General features: G+C 35.6%; 2 protein-coding genes across 17 annotated transcripts in view; one reads left to right on the plus strand and one right to left on the minus strand.

Moving 5' to 3' along the window:
* ROBO2 (roundabout guidance receptor 2) overlaps positions 1-23,297 on the plus strand; it is a 1,625,768-nt gene that overhangs the window by 491,234 nt on the left and 1,111,237 nt on the right. The gene's annotated exons all lie outside the window — the stretch shown is intronic.
* LOC116634143 (heterogeneous nuclear ribonucleoprotein A1-like) lies at positions 20,012-23,085 on the minus strand. Its single transcript, XM_032407365.1, has one exon. It carries the CDS (start codon positions 21,442-21,444, stop codon positions 20,416-20,418), a length of 1,029 nt encoding a protein of 342 aa, XP_032263256.1. The 5' UTR covers positions 21,445-23,085; the 3' UTR covers positions 20,012-20,415.

The following is a 23,297-nucleotide window of genomic DNA, read 5'->3' on the forward strand; positions in this document are numbered from 1 at the left end:
GTTGATTGTGGGGATATATTTTCACACACCCACGGTGGGTAGTTCATCACATTGGTGGCCCCAAGGAATCTTGTCTTCTGATATCCATGTCTTTGTGTTGTCTGCTCTCCTTAAATCTTGGGGGATTCTATGGATTGCTTTAACTAATAGAATGTGGTAGGGGTGACACTATTCCAATTCTAGGCTTTAGCCTTAAGAAGAAGTAGCAGTCTCTCTATTTGCATCCTTGGAAGCCCTGAATTGCAGTTAAGACACTTGACTCTCCTGCTAGAGACACCAAATAGAGAGGGAGAGGTTGTGAAATTCCATGGAGGAAAACAGAAATTCAGCAAGAGCTGAGACCCCAGGTATATAATTCCAAGGATGTGAGTGTAGGTAGATTATTTGGAAAGGGATTCCATGATGCTGTCAGGAAAACGAGGGAGTAGAACAAGGAAGAGAAGAAATCTGTAAAGGGTGCTTTACTGAGCAGACCACCACTGAGGGCAACTGAGGTACAATGCCTCTGGAAAGTCTGGAAGGAGCAGGGTAGAACACATCTCAGAGTTATCCCCTCGAAGTGCAGAAATGGGTTCTGTATATCCACCAAATCTCCATCCACCGTTGGTGGAAGGCTCCTTCCAGAAGCACTAACTCTCTGGCACGTTGACCTTACCCCCAACAAGGGCCAAGATTGCCCCTGTACCAGAACATCTGCAGGCAGAGTCAGGGGTGTTCAGAGTAGACCGTCTTTGGGATCTAGAGGAAGTGCTGACTCAGTATGACAGAGCTGGGAGCAGTCTGCCTCTACTACAAAATGTGAACTTCTCAGGTGTTCTTTCTGTCCATTATCTTATCTTTAGCCTAATACCTAGAACATGCAACAGACCATGTACTGAAAATGTGGATGTTAAATGTTGAACTTAATTTTTTTGAAAGGCTTTGTGTTGTATTCAGTGGACTTCGCAGATTAGATACTGGAAGATGGTATGATGGAAATGATAATGTTCATTCGATCCCAAGAAAACCAGTCAAGGTGCCTTATCATGGCAGAACAAAAAATTATGCCACTCATGTTTTGCAAAACCAGTGCTTGGGTATTTTGTACAACATGAAGACATATTTTGAGTTACTTGGATAGAGAAAGGGCAGAGGAGAGTTTCAAAGAAATCGTGGATATTGATTGTATAGAAGTCCTTTGCAGAAGTCCTCCCAGGAAGCCTCTCTGAGGAATTTATGGCAGTACCCGAGCAACTCAAGTGCAAACAATAGAAATTTAAGAGGAATGTTTCCTAGTTTAATTCAGAGCTTCATAGGAACTATTGGTCAAAACAACCTTAAATATTTGGAAGAAGAAAAAATTATTCTTGAAAAGTTATGTATTAAAAGCCAGAGGGCAAAAATATAGTTTTCAGAAGAAGCATTTTGACAACCCAAGAATTCAACACCTGCAGTACGAGGCTTCGTTCAGTAGAGAGCTATTAAGTTCTTTTGTCATTATTTTCAGTATGTCGTGTTCATCCCATCAGCTATTAAAAAAATAGTGTGAGTGTCCGCCCACAAGTGAGAAAGCAAGAGAGCCAATTTGTATCTGGGTACAATTCTCCCCTTGCCTCTTGTAGCTAGATGAACAAATGCAGCAAATTAAATGTCAAGCCAATTTTCATGTTGATAAAACCAGCTTGAAGCTTCTTGCTCTAGGCTGGATCGCCTAATGTGCACTCCCAGCTGCTAGGCGGTTTGGTCCCCGATAGCCTAACTTTCACTCCTAAACTGAAAACTTTAATAGTGTTGGGATCTGGTTTCAATTTAGTAAATGTGCTACATTTAAGGGGACAGAGGAAGGGAGAGAGAAGGGAAGAGAAAGAAAGAGATCAGGGCATATGAAAGTTGCTTTAGCAGTGTGCACTCCCTACTTGCCTTTCAGGAGGAATGTGCTGGATGAAAAGGCCAAAGGTAATTTTCTCACAGGACAGAGGAGAAACAAGTAAAAGGCCTGCATAATCCACAAACTGAGCAATTAAACTCTGAGTAAGCTTGGGAAGCATAGAGAATACTGTAGAACTCAATTCACTTAAAAAAATTTTATTTGTTTATATTAGGCGCACAGTGTTACATTACTTTCAGGAGTACCACATCGTGATTCAACAGTTCTATATGTTACCCTCTGCTCACCACAGGTGTAACTGCCGTCTGTCACCATGCAATGCTATGACAATATCATTGACTATATCCCTTGTGCTGTGACTTTCATTCCCATGACTTATCCATTCCATAAGTGGAAGCCTGTATTGCCCACTCCCCTTCACTTATTTAGCCCATCCTCCCACCTCAGCCATCACTTTGTTCTTTGTATTTATAGGTCTGATTCTGCTTTTTGTCTGCTTGTTTATTTATTTGTGTTTTTTTTTTAATTTCCCATAGAATGAAATTGTATGGTATTTGTCTTTCTCTGTGTGACTTATTTCACTTAGCGTAATATCGTCTGGGTCCATCCATGTTGTCACACATGGCAAGATCTCATCTTTTTAAACCAGCCGCATAATATTCCTCTGTGTGTGTGTGTGTGTGTGTGTGTGTGTGTGTGTGGTATGTATATACATTCTTCATTTTTCTATCAGTGGACACTTATGTTGCTTCCATATCTTGACTATTGTAAATAATGCTTCAGTAAACATAAGGGTGCATACATCTTTGCAAATTAGTGTTTTCATTTCCTTTGGGTAAATGCTCAGTAGCAGAATTACTGGACCCTTTGGTACTTCTATTTTAAATTTTGGGGGGAACCCCCATACTGTTTTCCACAGTGGTTTCATCAATTTACATTCCCACCAATAGTGCATGAGGTTTCCTTTTTCTCTACATCCTCACCAATACTAGTCATTTTTTGTCTTTTTGATTTTAGTTATTCTGACAGATAATAAGGTGATATCTCATTGTGGTCTTGATTTGCACTTCCCTGATTATTAGTGATGTTGAGCATCTTTTTATGTGGTTGGCCATCTGTATGTTTTCTTTAGAAAAATAGCTATTTGTGTCCTCTGCCCATTTTATACTCAGATTATTTGTTTTTTTGGTGTTGAGCTGTATACATTCTTTATATATTTTGGATATTAACCATAGTCCCAATAGTTTATTTTTCTTTTGTTTCCCTTGCCTTAGGAGACATATCTAGAAAGATGCTGCTATGGCCACAGCTCCCTTTTTTAGTTGAGCTATAAATTTTTAAGGATTATAGGCCAAAATGACCTAGGAACATTCTGTGTTCATCTTTATGCCAAAAACCACTCCAGTAACTTCTCCCTGCATCTCACAGTTTAATCAGGATGCTCTCTTGGATATATATTCTATAACTCTTCTGAGACCTCTTCAATCTTTTTAAAAATTTTCCTTCCCTTAGTGGAAATAGAGCAGAGCTGAGACCTGTCTACCAGACATTATTATCTTCTCTTCTTTTTATTGAGTTGGCTCTTTATCTTGAGGCTGGGGCAATACATTTCACAGGGTAGGTGAGTATTGTATGCGATCTTTACTTCTGCTCCTGCTAGTGGTACTACTGCTATTGAACTTCATCTGAGGGTGTTATTAAACTTAGACACTTCTTAGGTCAGCATGCTTTCTCCCTGTTAAAAGTGCCCTTTCTACAAATACTGCATGGTCTGCTATGTAAAAGGTGATCAGTTGAAAAAGATAGAGTGCAGTTTAAATGTTAATTTCAGTGGTTTTTCTTACTGGCCACTTCCATCAGAATCATCTGAAGTACTCCTTAAAATTTTAACTTACTGTGAACCACATCAGATTAACTTCATCAGAATCTCTGAGGAAGGGGACTTAGGCCCCGTTTTAGATAAATTGTCCACGTATTTCTTATTCTCTGAAAATTTAAGAACTTCTGCTAGTCTTCATTAAGGACTAGCCATATGGCTGTGACCTTCTTCAGTGAAAATTTTGGTCAAGTGTTCATATACCAGATATGGCCAATTATTTCTCCAAAATAGATTTTATTCTAATTATTATTGTTATAAGGTTATTTAATACAAGTTTTTAATTGGTGAATAAAAATCTAAGTCTGTAATTACAAGACACAAAGGTAACTCCACATTCTAAATATTTTCCCAAAGGTTTATCTACATTTTTTCCATAGAAATAGGAGCATAATTATCCTATAGTTTTTTCTTAACCTCCTGTTTAACTCAAAATATATAGTGAACATTTTTAATGTCACTGAAGATTTTTCCACACTTACATCATTTCTAAAAATTATATACCGTTCCATCAAAATGATATTCAGACATTTAATCAGTTCTATTGTTAGACAGTTTGGTTATTTCCAGGTTTTTTTGGAGACACTAAAAATGCTGAATTAACATTCTTACATCCATTTACTTTAAAACCATAAAACTATCATGATATACTTTTTATAATTACATCTTATTATAGTAGAATTTAGGTTACTAGCAAAAGAAGGTAAAGATTTTTTTAAGTAGTTAATGAATAAAATGAATACATTTATTACAAAGTCTAAGTATGTTGCATAAATCATATTTTTAAATTAACTTTCTTAAACTGTAAATGTCCAGTACAGTGAGCATGAACAATTAAATAGAAAACTCCAGATTGTCAAAATTTAATGGAAAGAAGATATTTTTCACCTCTGAGATGCTACAGCTGTTTGAAATTGAGAGGGCAAGCTAGCATAGAGAAATCTAGGTCTATCAGAACTAGGGGAGAAAAGGAAGATGAAACACAGTAATATTCTGTTCAGTAATTTCTTTTCTTGCCTTTTTTCCCCCTCAAGCTTAAAGGGGTTTTGAAAGAGGCTTTCAAGGTGAGCCGTTTTCTAGAAAATTTTCTTGTGCATGAATGTGTGTGGTAGCAAATTTAAACTAACAAGCATGTTTCATGTGAATATGCTCACTGAGTTTGTGTTGAGGGAGCAGGTCTCTGTACTTCAAATGTAGAACCCTGAGATCTTTGCAACTGAAAATGAATTTTAATACAAGGACATGACCAGAACACCATCAGTGTGCTCATGGTTTCTTGTGAAAAGAATGCACATCTGAGCTAATGAGCACCAAGCACAGTCCACCAAGGGGAAAATCATTGCTTTAGTTAGGACTTAATGGTTTGTGCAACATTCCGATAAGAAGACACTTATTATTAACCCAGATTGTTTGTTGTCTTACAACAAATGTTCTCATTTGCTTTACCTATTTATGTTCTCATTTGCTTTATCTGTTTATGATTTACATAACGACTATATAAACTGGGGTTCTATAGCTTATGGCTTCGTAGTCCTTATAAAATTCTGATTTAATGAATAATTTTTAAACATTTTAAGGAGAAGTACTTAGAATTGTTGGAACCAACGGAGACTTTTAGAGACTTTATTTTAATCAAAGTTTATTCAGCACATATTCTGAACCACACTTTACATATGTTAGTTCATATATTCCTCACAATAACTTAAAAGGTAAACTTAATTATCCCCATCTTACAGATGAGAAACTCAACTTGGAGTAGTTAAAATACCCAAGGTTTGCAGGTAGGAAGTGGTTGGATCATTAATGAAATGCTCTAGGTTCCTATTCATTATAACCAACCTGGTTCCCACAGTGACAGCAGCTTTGATAGAATAGGTTCCATAAAAGGGATATATTCTTACAAAAGCATTTTATAAGTTATAAAGAACAGATGAATATGAATTGTAATTAAAGTACATCATTGAATGATTTTTCATTCATAAACAATAAAGAGGAATATCTTGACTTTCTCATTCATGTAATGGAACAGTGATCTCAAAACTCACTGACCATGTCCCTCATCTGTAAAAATGTTTTGATTTTGCCAAATCTATATATTTAAAAGTACATATAAATGATATATATGCTTGGGGCACCTGGGTGGCTCAGTCAGTTAAGTGTCTGCCTTCTGCTCAGGTCGTGATCCCAGGGGTCCTAGAATCGAGCCCCGTGTTGGGGCTCGTGGGGAGCCTGCTTCTCCCTCTCCCCGCTCATGCTCTCTCTCACTATCTCTCTCTCTCTCTCAAATAAATAAATAAAAAAAGTCTTTTAAAAAATGATATACATGCTTTATTGAATTATGTTTATTATAAATTATATAAAAATGTAAATTTGAGGGTTTCAAATGTATGAATCATATTGAACTTCTTTTTTATCCTTCTGAAAGATCATTTTGCATTTCCTACTTTGTATACCACTAGGATATGTTCCTTAGCATTCACAACAAGCCTTGTAGGAGGAAAGGCATACTAATCATGGGTGAACATAAAAAATGGTTCACTTCTGAAATTTACTACACTGTGTTTGGAAATCTGGAGATTAATCTCCAGGAGATGGAGGTGGTTCTACATGTGTATATCATATAAAAATTTTCTTAACCAGACTTCATTTAAGTGATTTGCTATATTTTTAGAGCTGCTGAATGCTGCTGACTTGTTGGAACCTCTCTAGATACTATCTCTGTAGCTTGAATTGTATACCAACAAAAGTCAATTCTGTTTTTTCTTCCCAAAATAGAGTTTAACTGTTGTACATTAAGCTCTGATATAATCTTCTGATTTTACTTCTGGGTCAGTGAAACTAGGGAGCACCAGATAGAGTACTTACCCTGAAAAAGTTTTTAAATACTTGTTCAGCATCATTTTGTTGCGCATAAAGAAATTACTAACAGACATTACAGAATGGTTGAGTTTATTGCATATGTTGGCTAGTCACATGGTAAAATTTCCACCTGCTCACACTTGCCGTAAATGTAGAGATGGAAAAATGTTTCTGACCCTGGAATAAAGAATAAACAGTTTTATACTATATTAACTACCAAAGTTAAGTTGAAGAGCCTGATAATTAGAAGTCTTTTATTTATTTATTTAAAAAGATTTTATTTACTTATTTGACAGAGAGAGACACAGCGAGAGAGGGAACACAAGCAGGGGGAGTGGGAGAGGGAGAATAGGCTCCCCGCAGAGCAGGGAGCCTGATGCGGGACTTAGTCCCAGGACCCTGGGATCATGACCTGAGCCGAAGTCAGACACTTAACGACTGAGCCACCCAGGCCCCCCCCCCCCTTTGAAAAGTCTTTTATTGAAATAATCTTTAATTTCATGAATATTGTTTCCATTGTAATGCCAGATAACAGAAACACCCAACACATCAGAATGTTTAGGAAAAGAGTAAGTCCCTTTTCATGTATTCTTAGTTCTGTGGTTTTATGATTTTCCATACTGATAGAGGTAGGAGACTGAATAACCAAAGCAGAAGTAGGTTTGGGGATTAAAAAATGTCCAAGAAAGTAGATGTTCAAAATGAAGTTCAAATGACTGAAAGATTGAAAAACCTCAGCAAGTGTGATGTTTCAGACAATTCACACTTTTAATATAATTTTATATCATTTTTAAAAGAATGCTTCAATTTTAGGTTTGTAATTTCTAGTAATAAAATTAGCCCAGTGTTTTAATTAGAATTTATTTTTATTCTTAACATCTGAAAATTTCAGAATGAAAAATTTTAAATATGGCAGAAAAAAATGACGAAGATTTGAGCAAATGATTTTATGATGATGTCATTCAAATTTTAAAGATTACTGAAATGTGATGGTCATATTTCTCGCATTCAATGTTATTTTCTTAATGAGGTTTGCAAACAGCATGGAACACTCAAAATTAAGTCATTCTAAAATATTTGCATTTGCACTATATATTTTTATTTCCAGTATTTAAAAAATATTTAGATAAAGACATTTTCAAAAAAGATATATTAGAGCATTTTTTTTTAAAGTAGGCTCCAAGCCCAGCATGGAGCCCAACATGTGGCTTGAACTCACGACCCTGAGATCAAGATCTGAGCTGAGATCAAGAGTCAGACTCTTAACTGACTGAGCCACCTGGGCACCCCCAGAACTTTTTTATTAGAGATAAATTTTTACAAATGTGTACAATACCTGTTATATCATTCATAATGGGCTAAGTTGTGTTGTCATAATAACCAAATACAAAATTTGAGTGGCTTAAGACCACTTAAGATAATTTACCTCTCATGCAAAATCCACACTAGCCCCAGATGCCTCTCTGGGGAGACTATTCTCCATATTGCCACTCAGGGCTCCAGCTGCCTCAGTAAACCACATAACAGTGTGGCACAATGGGGGACTAATTCAAAGCTTTTCAGTGCCTCAGCCTGAAATTGACATGTGTTACCTCACCACACAGCCCATTGCATCTGTTATGCGGACTAGTCACATAGCCTCTTCCGGTTGCAGAGGGGAGTGAGAAATGGGGTCTCCTTGTGCTTGAAAGAGAAGGAAAACAGAGTATCAGTGAATGCTAGTCATGTCTACTCACATGTGTACAAATATGGCATTATTTGTTCTTGCTTCTGCAGCTTGTAAAAAAGGAGTATTGTCTCTACCACCCAGTGCTGCTGGACCAAAAATTGGATAACACATTTCTCTTAAATTATACTAATTTAACAATATTTATTTATTGGAAAAATCATGAAAAAAACCCCCTATGATCTAAAGAAGACATTGATTGCACCTTTCCTAGAAAAAAAATCATAGTTAGCTATTTAATCATTAATTTCCAAGAGTGTCCCATGTTTGCCATCTGTGAAATTTATAATGGTGGAAGATTTCATGAAACCATGATCTAAGGTGTTATCCTTAGAAATTATTTGAAAATTTCTGGGCATAACCAGCAGCTTTTCTCTGCCAGCAGTGGCTCCAAGTAAATGGGGCACAATAATGGCAATTTCCCACTCTGTAAAGAGCTTATAATTCCTTTAAGCACTTTGAGGCCAGTAAAAGACACTTTATAGATCAATAAGTTACTCTACTACCATAAGTGTTTGGCCTTTCTGAATCATTAGATTCAATCTGCATTGCTTAAAAGTCAAAATAACGAAAGCATATAGAGAAAATCATTTGACTAAGCAAAATTTTTTTTCTGTAGGTGATAAGGTGTAAGAATGATAAAGAGGTGAGAGGTGATGGTTGACCAAGTAGAAAGAGCTCCTCTCAGCTATGAGAAGGTTGTAAGATGATGAGCAAGAAAGAGGAGTCCCTATTTAAAATTTTCCTTTGAGAACTCCTATCTTCACAATAGTTCTCCTTCATTCTGATAGATTTATGTTGATGCTGTTGAAATTATTTAGAGGGAAGAAGCTGTTTTATTTTGTTTTGTTGTCTGACACAATTCTGATGCAGCTGAGAATATAAATCAAAACTTAGCAAAAGTTGGTTTGGCTGAATATTCCCCTCAACTTCCCAGTCTCTGTTAGGAGAATATTTTATTGTTATCCTATTAAACCTAAGAAACCTTTATTTTTTAAATGGTTTTTCTCCAGCTTTTTTTTTTTAATATCATAAATTTAAATAAGCATTTTTTAGTCGGTAAAGAGACCTGCCTAAGTCACAGGTATTCAGTTAGGCACCTTTTAATTCTCTGAAAGAGAAAGTTAGTGTAATTGTCCCTTAACAAAATAAGCTTATGTTGGACAAAATGTACTCAAAAGAATATAAATATGGTAGGATATTAATGATTGTATTGGAAAAAAAAAGTTTTATGATCAAATTAATTTAAATTTAATTTACTCAGATTTTGACCTGAGTAAATTAAAGTTACAAAGTTTTGTTAACTGATTGGCTTATCATAATATTTAAGAAAGATCTAAGCTATGCAATATTTCACAAATTTATTTCACTGCCGAATGCTTTTATTGTGGAAGATCTCATATTATTGTTTCTTAATATATTGGAAAACTATGCCTTAGACATTTAGTCCTATCCAGCCTTGTCATTTCCAAAATTGGAACTGGAATTTGTCTGGCACTGAGCTAGATGCTTTGCATGTTTTATTTTAACGAATACATACATAACAGTAGGCAGTACAAAAATGAAACCATCATAGGGAAGAGAAATACTTGTTTTTTATTCTTTGTTTTATATCTGTTTTTCATATAGCATCAGTGTCATATATTCAGTAAAATTGATAATTTTCATGCTATTCTTTATCTTGAACTTAAATTTAAAAAGAAAAAGAAAATAATAATATGTATTTACATTTGGTCCTCATTCTGATTCTTAGGACTCCATGTATAGATAGTAATTTAAAAATTAATTATCCCTTATATATTTGTATATTGATGAAATTCGACAAAGTTTATTATCTTTCTCCTATAGTAATCCTAGTAAATGTTATGCATTACCATAATCTTAAAAGGAGATTAAAAATTTCTGTACTTTTATTGACTAGTTGTCCTTGTCATTCACATTCCTTTCAGAGGAAGGAGAATAAATGAAAAAAAGACAAAAACAAAAAAACAAGAGAAAGTCAAACACACATGGCAAGCACATAGACAGGAGTGATCTGATTCTAATATGCTAGTGTCCATGTTGACTTATAAATTCATTAGAGAAATGAATATTGGTTTTTATTTGTCTGCATGTCATGTCTGACTGTGGGGTACATTATACCAGTGCTATTTTGGATTGATTGCTGACAGCAGCATCATTCATTATGCATGTGAAGAATGAAGTCCCAGAGACATAATTTTTTCAGTTTGACTCCATGAATATACAAAAAGGTTGGGATTTCTTTGTGCTAGTAATCAGACAATAAATGTCTCATTACCATGTTTAGACTACATACAAGGTATAAGCATTTGTAGCGTATTGGATAGTTGTCAATGTCTTCTTTTTGAGTTTAGCTATAAGAAAGCGTGTGATTCAGTAAATGGAGTAGTACCTAGTAATATGCATTACAATCTTGCCAACAGCAATGTTAGAATTATTTTGTTGTTAATGTGATGATGGATAAATGTCACATCTGCAAAGAAGATAAAAATCCAATTAAACTAGAAAGAGTTATGTAGTCACTAGGCTGCTTCTGACAAACAGGTAGAGATTTCACAATGCTCTGTTGCTCTGTTCATGTTTTCTTATTGTTCTAATTACACCATCAGTCATGGTTCATTCCAGTTGTATATGCTGTCAAAGTATAACGCTGTTTAAAAATCAGGTATGGCAAACTGACTAAAGCCACTGATGATTAACAAACTGAGAGAATAATGTGTCAAAAATGAGACACAAGTATCAAAATATACTTGACTTCAGTGGCTCAGAAACTTGGACCAGGTGTCTTGAAGCTATATCTTTTTTTTTTTTTTTTAAAGATTTTATTTATTTATTTATTTGAGAGAGAGAGAATGAGAGAGAGAGCACATGAGAAGGGGGAGGGTCAGAGGGAGAAGCAGACTCCCTGCCGAGCAGGGAGCCCGATGCGGGACTCGATCCAGGGACTCCAGGATCATGACCTGAGCCGAAGGCAATCGCTTAACCAACTGAGCCACCCAGGCGCCCTTGAAGCTATATCTTTAATGACAGTGGTCATTTTTCAGTTACCAATTGGCAAAAAAAAAAAAAAATTGTGGAGGCATATTAAGTGTATGTCACGTTAAGTGCATTTTCATACAGATTTAAAGAAGGTCGTAATTGTGCTGAGTTATGACACAATCTTGAACAAGTTAAATATTCTTAATATGGGGCTGGTGCTTTATGTATAACTTTTGTGAGCAAAGTAAAATTTATCTTGTGTTAGATCTCAGATTTCTAAATATTCTTAAACTTACGTCTAACTTTGTTATTATTCATGTATCAAAACATTTATCTATTTTAAAAATCTTCTTATTGTTTTTGTGTGATTTGGGACACTCTTTCAGATGTACTAGGTTATGATGCAGTATGGAGAAAAGTGCTATAAATTAATATGCCTCTTAATACAGTGTGGACAAAATGTGACCTACTCCACATATCCCAGTGTTACTTATGATATTTATTTTAAAATCTCAACAGTATAATGCTCATCGGAAAGCAGAACAATACAGGGCACCCCCCCCAAAAAAAAACATGTACTAAAGTACATCTATCTATGTGTCTTTCTATCCATCTATTACTGAGTTGTTTAAAAGTACCTAATTTATATGCAACCCTTCTGAAGGATGTGGAATAGTGACTTGCATCTTTTTTCTACAGAAGTTATGGTAACTTTTGTAGCCTTTATCCAGTCCTAGTAGTTACACTGTATTGCACTGAGTAGCAAATTGGTACTACTTCCATTGGTACTAAATGTCATTGGGACCAAGTAGCAAATTGGTGCTAAGTTACATAGAAACAATCACTAGTGTAATATGACTTCCATGCATTCTATTGATCAAAGTTGAGCAGCTACAAATAACCAACAGTATTGGAATTCATCCTGTGGTTAATAAATGAAGGATAATTAATAAAGAGCGAGGGATAACATTACCATATGCCCACTCAATAGTTTTATTATGAATGTCTTTCAATCAGCCATTGCTATTAAATGATTCAGTTTTCTCACCTATAACTTGGCAATAACAATAACTCCCTCAAATGTATGGCTTGCTTAACAGATGAACAAAGAAAAAACTAGAAGGTACATCAAACTATTTTGTAACCTGAAAAGAACTATTACTATTAAATAGAAAGGATATGTTGTTGGCCTTATGTTTATGCTTATTTCTGTGTGTAAATTGTAAAACAAGTATATTTATGAAAAATACTAAAAGCTTTATGTCAGTGATGTAGTGAATCATTTCCCCCAAGGTATAAATTACAAAAACTTACCAGAAAAAAATGAAGGAAACTCAAATAAACCTATAAATAGTAAAACATCAGAAAACCTATCCGTTTAAATCATTAGATTAATGTATTCCAAAGAAAAAGAAACATAAGATCGTGTCAAAATATGTTGAAACTTACAAGTTCATAGTAAACATTGTAGTAAAAATTCTTTGTGAATGTAGGCTGGACCTAGTGACTCTCTTCTAATGGACAGAATATGGAGAGGTGATGCTTTGTGTCTCCCAAGGGTAAGTCATAGAAAGGATAGCTTTCTTCTGGCTCTCTTTCTTGGGTTGCTTGTACAAAGACAACCCTGCTGACATGTACATACTCAAGCATTCATGAGACATGACCCATGTGGATAGGAATTGAACCCTTCCACAACCATGAGCATCACCTTGTCAGCTATGTGAGTGAGCCACCTTGAAAGCAAATCCCCTAGTCTCTGGGTGACTATAACCCTGGCCAACATCTTGATCTCAGTTAGAGACCCTGAGTCAGAAATGCACAACTGAGCCATTCCCAAAGTCCTGACCTGCACAAAATGTGAGATAATAAATGTTTATTGTTGCCTTAAACCACTAAATTCTAGAGTAATCTGTCATACGGCAATAGATAACTAACAAAAAAAAATCACGACTTATTAAACTCCAGGGATTAAGATTATGACAGCTGTAGATTGATAAACAAACCTGTGGAATAGAATAAGCAATCCAGAAACAAACCCATGCATCAATAAAATCTGATCTATGGCAGAATTACTGCCACTGTAAAACAATAAGGAAAGAAAAAAATCTGATGGAAAAAAATACAGGATTCTGGCATCATATCATATATTGAAATATCTAGTAGCTTAAAGATTTAAAAGTTAATAAAATGAAGCTTTAAAATTTTAAGAAAAAGTAAGAAAATAGCTTCCTGGGTTTGGTATAGGGAAGAAATCCATAAACAAGATGATATTTATAAAAGTGTTATTTAAATGAGTTTTAAAATTATTTGAAATATTTTAGAATAATTCCTTTTCAAATTATTTAAAACTTTTGATAGAGTATTATAGCTGATAATGAAATTTACCAGCTATTTTTTGAGAAATAGGATGGACCTAGTAGATAAAGGGGAATTTGTAAAGTAAATAAATCTATAATTGTTGTTCCAAATCCTAAATATTTATTTTGTTTAATGTTTCTCATTATACCCTGTGGTATATTTGTGCCACCCTAGTTGCCTACAAGACTGTCTGTTTAAAAATCACAGAGAAGGGGCACATGGGTGGCTCAGTTGTTAAGCATCTGCCTTCGGCTCAGGTCATGGTCCCAGGGTCCTGGGATCGAGCCCCGCATCGGGCTCCCTGCTCCACGGGAAGCCTGCTTCTCCCTCTCCCACTCTCCCTGCTTGTGTTCCCTCTCTCACTGTGTCTCTCTCTGTCAAATAAATAAAAAAATCTTAAAAAAAAAAAAAATCACAAGAATAAGAGCAAAAATTCTGCAAGTAAGCACTGAAAGGAACCAGACTCAATTTCTTCTGACTTTTCACTTCTTTATCTAATCCTCTTCCACCAACAACTTCAATCACATCTAGCCTCTGGAGTGCAGACATCATATCTGTCCTTTTTTATTAGTCTAGATGTGACCGAAATAGCTCTTTTTTTTTTTAAATTTTTGTTTTCTCAGTTTAGCTGAAACCACTTGGAATTTCTTGAAGTAAACTTATTAATATTTAATCAATATTAGGGAAATTAAGAATAGATATATAAGTACAATGCTAAAGCATACTAATAAATATTTGCAAAATAGTGATTTTTTCATTCGAACATGGCTAGATGTTAGGTTCTAATGTGCAGTCCCAGCTTCAGGCTTACTGACCTGAGTCCTTTCCTCTCAATTCCTAATTTGATGTGGAACAGTGTAGAACAGGGACATTCAACCTATTTTTTGACATTTAACATTATAGCAAAACTCAGTATGCATATACACATATATGTACACACATGCATTTATGTATATATGTGTGTATGACTAAAATTAAATTTCACAAAATAATGTTGGGCATTTGAGTGATGCATTTAGATTTTTTTCATGCTGACCAAAACATTAAATTTATATCATGACACAAATATGGATCACAAAGATCAGCAATTTTATTTTAAATAAATAGTATGAGATATAATAGAAGAAAAATAACAAGAGCACATCAGAGGTAGTAAAAGTAAATATCGTGGGGCTCCTGGGTGGCTCAGTCAGTTAAGCGGCTGCCTTGGGCTTGGGTCATGATCCCAGGGTTCTGGGATGGAGACTCACGTCAGGCTCCCTGCTCAGTGGAGTCTGCTTCTCCCTCTGCCCCTCCCCCTGCTGTGCTCTCTCTCTATCTCTATGTCAAATAAATAAATAAAATCTTTAAAAAATAAAAAAAGTAAATATCATTTGTTACTTGCAGCTCTATTTTACATATAATTTTAGATGTAAGTATGTCTGAATATGTTATATGTTTATACTACACTGTGATATAAATACTATCAGTCATTGTCAGAAAAGTTTGAAAGCTACTAATTAAATTTCCCTCCAAAGAAGGTCCTTCACCTTTTTTTTCTATATTTTTTTGGCTATTCTTTATAGCCCCATTCTTTGTCCCTCTTTTCTCTTTGGACAAATTTTGCATTACCTAGTTTAAATGAGCTAATTCAGCCTTGTTTTTCAGCTTCAGAGTCTGCAGGTCCAATTTGGCTAGTGCGTAGGTATACAGTGCCAGTCAGCACTGCACATGGGTCTCCTCCCTCTATGACAGCAGGAAAGTGGAGGCAGTGGCCAGGAATTTATTATCTTCAGAATGGCATGGCCCATTGCCAAGGCTGCTCCAGCTGGGAAATCAATAAAAGCAGCTGAGGCCCAAGAGTATAGGTAGGGCCAAGTGGCATAAAATAATACAAGATCTGGGTAGGATGTGTCTCCTCCTATACACTCCAATCTGCTTGCATCCTTTTATAGTATTTGAATCTCATATGAGGACAAGATATCTTCATTTCTTCCCTAAAATGAGGACAATTTCAATCCTTAAATGTAGTGGTCATTTACAATCTCTTAAAAAGACTTAAACAGGGTTTGCAAAGCAAGCTATAGTTTTCCTGCTGCAGCTAATCCTAGGTTTGTCACTGACATTCATCATCTCTCACCTCCATCACCCATTTCAGATTCCCCAAATCCCATGCTGGAAGTTCTAATAATCTGGGTTCTATGCCTATGGGGATGGGGGCATCCATGATCTAGACTTTATTCCTGAGTAGTCTGAGCCTGTGGTTGTCTTTTCCTGGTTGGGCTGTGATTGCTGCCATTGCTCATTTACAGTTATCCACTGAGTACAGAAGCACCAAGGGTTCCCTCTGTGCATGGCCTGGGTCCTGGATACCTTTCCCCATACCCCCATTATGAAGTGACAGCCAAAGATCTTCATTCAATTGCCTCATCCAATATAGCAACTCTTTTCTTTTTTTTTCTTCATTCTATTGAGATATAATTGGCATACAACATTGTTTAAGGTGTATAGCATGTTGAACGGACAAATGTGTATATTGCAAAATAATTACCACAGTAAGTTTATAAACATCCATCACCTCATATAGTTAGATTTTTTCCTTGTGATGAGAACTTTTAAGATTTATTCTTTTAGCAACTTTCAAATAAATTAACTCTTTTTTTTTTTTAATTTTTTGTCTGTGGCTCTCCTGTCATGAGCAGCCCAAAATGGCTAGGTGGTACTTGCAATTTCCACCTTACTATGGAAATTAGTAGTAGAACCATTACTATGAGCCTTAGTGGAAGCAACCTTCTCAGTAAATACCTGTCCAACTAACCTTTGTGAGTTACGTGACCTAAAATCATAGTTGTTTGTTAACAATTTAGCAATGATTAAATGGGACAGAAGTATTTGGGGATGAGGGAGAGAGGTAAACAGATGAAGAGAGAAAATAATGGGAGCTGGAAAGAGAAATAGGCTTTGACAGAAGACATGCAAGTGGGTTCTGTTCATAGTTCAAATACTTTTCACAGTCTGAAGTTTCTCACATGTCCCAGTCTGATTACAAGTACAGACTCAGAGTTGTGATTATCCCAAGTTTTAATAGGAATACTTCCTTGGAGAAAAGCTAAAAGATTTTGGCATCCAAAATTTCTTTCACATTCAGAAGTTATTGATGTCATTCATGGAGATATTAGATGAGTAGTATATTCAGTCTGAGAAACATCAGAAGGGAATATTCCTAAAGATATCTATGGTCCATTAGAATCATATTTAAAGAGAACTTTGGATTTAAGAATTTTAAATGACAGCAATATAAGCTCCTTTACAGTTCCCTGGTGGAAATGAATTAACCATTAGAAATGCAATTGCCTTACTACCTCCTAGAAGGGACAGAAATATTAATTTCCAAGGATAGATCAATAGATCTCCCAGTTTAAGCAGGGAAAGTAGTATACAATCATATATTCAGAAATGTATATATACATATTTTTCCTGTAATCTTCTTCAGGGTCTTTGCACTTGCTGTTTCTCTGTTTGGAATATTTTCAATAGGACTTTTTAATAAATTATTGCATACTTTAAATCCTTCAGATCTTCCAACCATTACTCCTCAAGAGATTATTCTTTAACTACCATAGATAAATCATCTCTTCCATCAATCTCTATACAATACCAAGTACTATTTTCTTCATGATTCATATGAGTATCTAAACCTTTCTTTATTGATTTGTTTATTCATTTGCTTATATGGGTACAGTCTTTCTCAAAAGGAAAATAAACTTATCAAGGGAAGGTATTCTATTGGGTTGGTATACAAGTATACAAATTTCTAGTGCCTAGATTACTGTTTGGCTTACAGAAGAACACAATAACTACTTAATAGATGGATCATAATTTTTATAGTTTATTTTGAAACAAAGGACCCTGAAGATATAGGACATCTAAAAGGGTATTTCTCCTTTTAATCAGTTGCTATCCAGATATATTAAAATATGTTCCTATTGGAAGGATTTATGTTAGTCAAAAGCATATATGAACACATATGTAAGTGTCAAGTTATGATAAAATGTGCATTTCATATTTTATTATTTGACCATTAAGAAGAATACAGAGAAATATTGCAAAGATTACAAAATAGTGGATAATGAAAATGCTTTACATTGGGATTTGAAATCAATTATAGAATCTGGGATGAGGCATGTATACTCACTTACCCCATACTCTATTGTACTTTGCCTTATTGAGTTTTTTATTTATTACTGAGGTGTTGGATAATTATTTCAGAAAAATGGTTGATAGGAAGAAATTATTTGAAATTTTAAAGTTGTGTCAGATCATCCACAAAGTGGATATTCTACATGTAGATAATTGAGAGTTGTTTCAAGATAAATGCTTCTAATTTTGACAGTGTTTTTAAGAAAGGAGCACTTGTGATATTCATCAGGTTGGAGGACCTTCATTTTAATATAATTTCAGTATACCATCATATTTTTCCAATCCATTTCACAAGAAAAGTGTCCACTATTATAAAGATATATTGTTTGCATGCCTTGGTACATCACTGTCACACTATTAGCCTTCAGGTATTATAAAGACCATTACCAGACTAAGGGAGATTGAAATCAAGACATTTTAATTATTCTTGTTATTTTTGGTACATAAATTAGGAAGGTGCTTTAGTTTGACAAACAAAGGAAAAGATTTCTTTTTTTTTTCTATTACATATTTTCTCCTTTTGCTCCCTAGCCTCCTCATGACTCCTACTCCACTAAAATAATCTAGATAAAACATAGAAAATGTTCTCTGAAAAATTCTTGGAACAAGCTACACAGATTATATGCACAATAATGATGCTGAACACTGACTGGCTCTTAGAATACCAAACTGTATAACTACATATGACATCAGACATCTTTATCTTAAGCTGGTAGAAAATTATATTCTGACCTAGTATTTATAATGTTAATTCACATTTGTTGTCAGGATGAAATACAAAAGCCTGTGTTTGGCCATTTCCATCACCTTATTTTATAAACTAAATTAATTATTAATTTAAGCCATGGTAATACCTATATTAATTTTATTGTAAGTGGTACATGTCACTTTCAGAATAAAGTGTGTTATCACTCAGAAAGTACAGGCTTTCGGGGAGATCAAGTACACTAATTGTTTCATTCAGTAGAAGAACCATATGCAATGCTTTTCTTCTTCTTTTTTTTTTTTAATATTACATGGCAGCTAAGTGCAGAGAGGAAAAAAATAATATGAATAATATTGTGCAAGAAAACACTTGTTGCTTATAAATATTATTATCTGATATTGAGTATATTTATTTATATCGCTTTATGGAGTTTTTCATATAAGTTTCTACTACTTTTTGGTGCCCCATCATTCATTATTAGAAAGTGCAGTCTGGCTCTCAACATGCTCCATCTCCAGCACGTGTGTCTTATATATGCAGGTCGTATTACCAACACTGTTTTGTACATTCAGAGCACTGGGGACCCTCTGTCATAACTAATCTTTAGATATATAAGGACCTTTTCACTGCTCCATCAGCCATTAAATTCACAACACTGTGCAACTATCATCATTCACTATCATGAAATAAAATTTGCTTTAATATTGTTCTCTGTATGTACAGATATGAATTTGTTCAGCCATTATGCAAAGATGTCATGATAGCATTTTAAAAGATAAAAGGAAAAATAGCTATGAACAAGTTTTATGATAGCTGCAAAACAATGTGATATCTCCTATAGCTGTGTGCAATAAAAAGGACTGAAGTGGGGAAATATTCTTTATGATCATCTTCGGCAAGGTATAAATATCAAGAGAGAACTTTTGTCACATATCCAAAACCTACATAACCATTTGCTTACAGGCCATTGGGTGGTGGATAGAAATGAAAAGGCACTTATCTTTTATGTTTGAAAGTAACTTAATGATGCAGCCATTATTGATTGTTTTCCAATTCTATTATATGGCAACCATATCTGATTATTGCCCCCAAGATAATTGTATAAAATATGTTCTGTACAGAAAACTTAAAAAGGTAAAATATACCAACATTGGGATATCAAAAAATTAAGTCGATATTTTTCTCCATGTTTTTTTCTCTACCTTTTAAAAATGTATCAAACAGGGGTACCTGGGTGGCTCAGTTGGTTAAGTGTCTGACGCTTAATATCAGCTCAGGTTATGATCTCAAGGTCGTGAGACTGAGCCCCACATTGGGCTCCACACTCAGCAGGGAGTCTACTTGAGATTCTCTCTTCCTCCGCTCCTCCCCCTGCTCGTGTGAGCTCTCTCTCTCAAATAAATAAATAAATCTTTAAAATAAAAATACAAATGTATCAAACAATAAAATACACATTAAGAAATACGGCAGACAGTATCCTCATGAAATGTTCTTTTTTTTTTTTTTAAAGACACTTTTATTCAGCGTCATGATCAGACTATTATATTTAGCAATCAACAGCATGGGTGCAAAAAAAAAAAAAAATGCATTAAAACCCTTCATTGGAATGCTTTACACTTTCCACAGAACAGAAACTAAAATAACCTGTTATACAATTAGTCACAAATACAGTCCTCGAGTTTTTTGCCCATACACATGAATATTGTCTAAAACATGTCTTCTTTGTAGCACCTAGGCCCTGCCACCACTGTGCTTGACTGAGTTCACAAATCTGCTGTAACCTGTAGCTTCCCTGTCACTTCTCTGGCTCTGCTCTCCTGCTAAGGTTTGTCTCCTGGCAGTGATTAGAACCTCCTGCCGCTGCCATAGCTACTGCTGCTGCTGGAACCACCACAGCCACCTTGGTTTCGTGGTTTGGCAAAGTATTGGCCTCCACCACCATAGGGGCCAGAGCTTCTGCCTCCAAAATTTCCTCCTTTCATGGGTCCAGAATTTGAGGATTGGTTGTTGTAATTGCCAAAATCATTATAGCTTCTGCCACCTCCAAAGTTGCTTCCATCATTACCAAATCCATTATAGCCAGCCCCACTGCCACCATATCCACCACCACCTTGACTGCCACCAAAGCCACCTCGACCACTGAAGTTCCGTCCACGACCAAAGTTGTCATTCCCACCAAAACCACCTCCACGACCACCACCAAAGATTCCAGAACCACTTCGACCTCTTTGGCTGGATGAAGTGCTAGCCATCTCTTGCTTAGATAGGGCTTTCCTTACTTCACAGTTGTGGCCATTCACACTATGGTATTTTTGAATGACAGTCTTGTCTACAGAGTCATGGTCATCAAATGTTACAAAAGCAAAACCTCTCTTTTTGCCACTGCCTCGGTCAGTCATGATCTCGATCACTTCAATTTTCCCATACTGTTCAAAATAATCTCTTAGATGATATTCTTCAGTGCCTTCTTTAATGCCACCAACAAAAATCTTTTTCACAGTTAAGTGGGCACCAGGTCTTTGAGAATCTTCTCTTGAGACAGCCCTCTTTGGTTCCACAACTCTTCCATCCACCTTGTGTGGCCTTGTGTTCATGGCTGCATCCACCTCCTCCACAGTGGCATATGTGACAAACCCAAAGCCTCTGGAGCACTTGGTGTTTGGATCTCTCATTACCATACAGTCCGTAAGTGTTCCCCATTGCTCAAAATGGCTCCTCAGACTCTCATCAGTTGTTTCAAAGCTCAAACCTCCGACAAAGAGCTTCCACAGCTGTTCAGGCTCTTTGGGAGACTCTGCCTTAGACATGACTGTGGTGGGAGGGGAGACTTTAATGATGCTTACTTGGTGGCGTCCACGGGCAGAAAGCCTCATGAAATGCTCCTTATGCTCCCCTATATTCCTAATTCTCCCTGGACGTAAGGTCAGAACCACGTGACTAGTTCTGGCTAAGGCCCGTAAGAAGTAATGGGTGCCACTTCTGGGCCAGACAAGAGCCAATGTGCTTTATCCATTCCTCAATTCCCTTGCCAGGTGATCCTGAAAGCCACATATTCTATGTGGTTAGTGTCTTTACAAGGAGAAAGGACACCTGACATGGGTTGAGTTTGTGTAGGTTATTTAGAAGAAAAAGAAAACCTTTTTTTGTGTTCAAATATTAAAATGACAGTATCCTCACTAGAAATGGATAAAGACTTGTGGCATAGATTAATATTAATACTGTCTGATAGGGTCTTGTCTAAGGTAAGTGCATGTTGCATTTAAGTGTTTATGTAGACTCTGTTTCGTATGTGTTTGAGCATTCCATAGCAATATATTATGGTGTCAAAGTATTCTCTTAAAAGTATAAATTTTATTTCAAATATGAGCTTAATTCAAAAAGGAATAGCCAGCTATGACTGACAGTTTCTTGCAGTAAGAAATAACATAGCAACAATCATTTACAAAAGCCTCTGACATGCCAAGCTTTGTGTTGAAATCGCTCTTTAAATTATTTCATTTAATCTTCTAAACAGCCTTTTGATACAGAAACTATTATCCTCATTTTAGACATGAGGAAACAGAGCCTTGAACAGATTAACTAAATTCTCCAAGGCTACATTAAATAGCAGCTTGGCAAGGTGAGGATTCAGATACAGAGATTGAATCCACTGCCATCACTTTAATACACTATATTTGACATTGGAAACGATAAAGGTATACTTTATTTGAACACATAATAAATTATCCTACTCTTCTCCTGTTTATTTAACTACTTCATTTCACTTAGAACCTATGGACCCTTAAACAGGCTCTCCAATATTGAAAACAAGTAACAACTATCAAAGAATGCAAGAGCAACAGGATTACCCTTGCTCACCCTGTTCACCCTCCTCCCCTTCCTAGCCACACATTTGAAAAGACTTCTGAAATTTTCTCTCTGTTTTTTTTTTTTTTTTTAATGTCTTACTCAGTCCTCACTCTTCTCCAATTTGGCTTTGTCCTCATCATTTAACCACCACTGTCCTGCTATGTTCAATGATAACCACATCTCTTTATTTCTCAGCAACATTTATAGTATGAATCACTCCCTCTTTCTTGAAAACCCTTTTTTCCTTATTGATAGCACATGTGCTTGAGTTTTCCGTCCCTCATTCCCATATTTCAAAGTATTTAGGTTAGATCTGTTCTATTTAGCCATTCAGTGTTGGAGTTCCTCAAGACTCATTCCTAAACCTTTTTTCTCACTGTCTGCTATCTAACTGGACAATCTTACTATACCCTACAGCTATAGTTGTCATCCTCCATTTCTCTCTTTAGCACATTCTCTCAACTGCTATATTCGATTTTCTACTCAATATTCCCTCTTTATATATAAAAGAAATCTCAGACTCCTCACGTCCTAAACAGAGCTCAACTGTATCTTTCCTCACAAATGGCTATCACTTTTTATCCTTTTGCATACACCTGAAATCTAGGAGTCATTTTTTTTGTATTAATTTTATTATGTTATGTTAATCACCATACATTACATCATTAGTTTTTGATGTAGTGTTCCATGAGTCATTGTTTGTGTATAACACCCAGTGCTCCATGCAGTACGTGCTCTCTTTAATACCCATCACCCGGCCAACCCATCCCCCCACCCCCCACCACTCCAGCAATCCTCAGTTTGTTTCCTGAGATTAAGAATTCCTCATATCAGTGAGATTGTATGATACATGTCTTTCTCTGATTGACTTATTTCG

Source organism: Phoca vitulina, unplaced genomic scaffold (assembly GCF_004348235.1).
Source record: "Phoca vitulina isolate PV1807 unplaced genomic scaffold, GSC_HSeal_1.0 scaffold8, whole genome shotgun sequence".
NCBI lineage: Eukaryota > Metazoa > Chordata > Mammalia > Carnivora > Phocidae > Phoca > Phoca vitulina.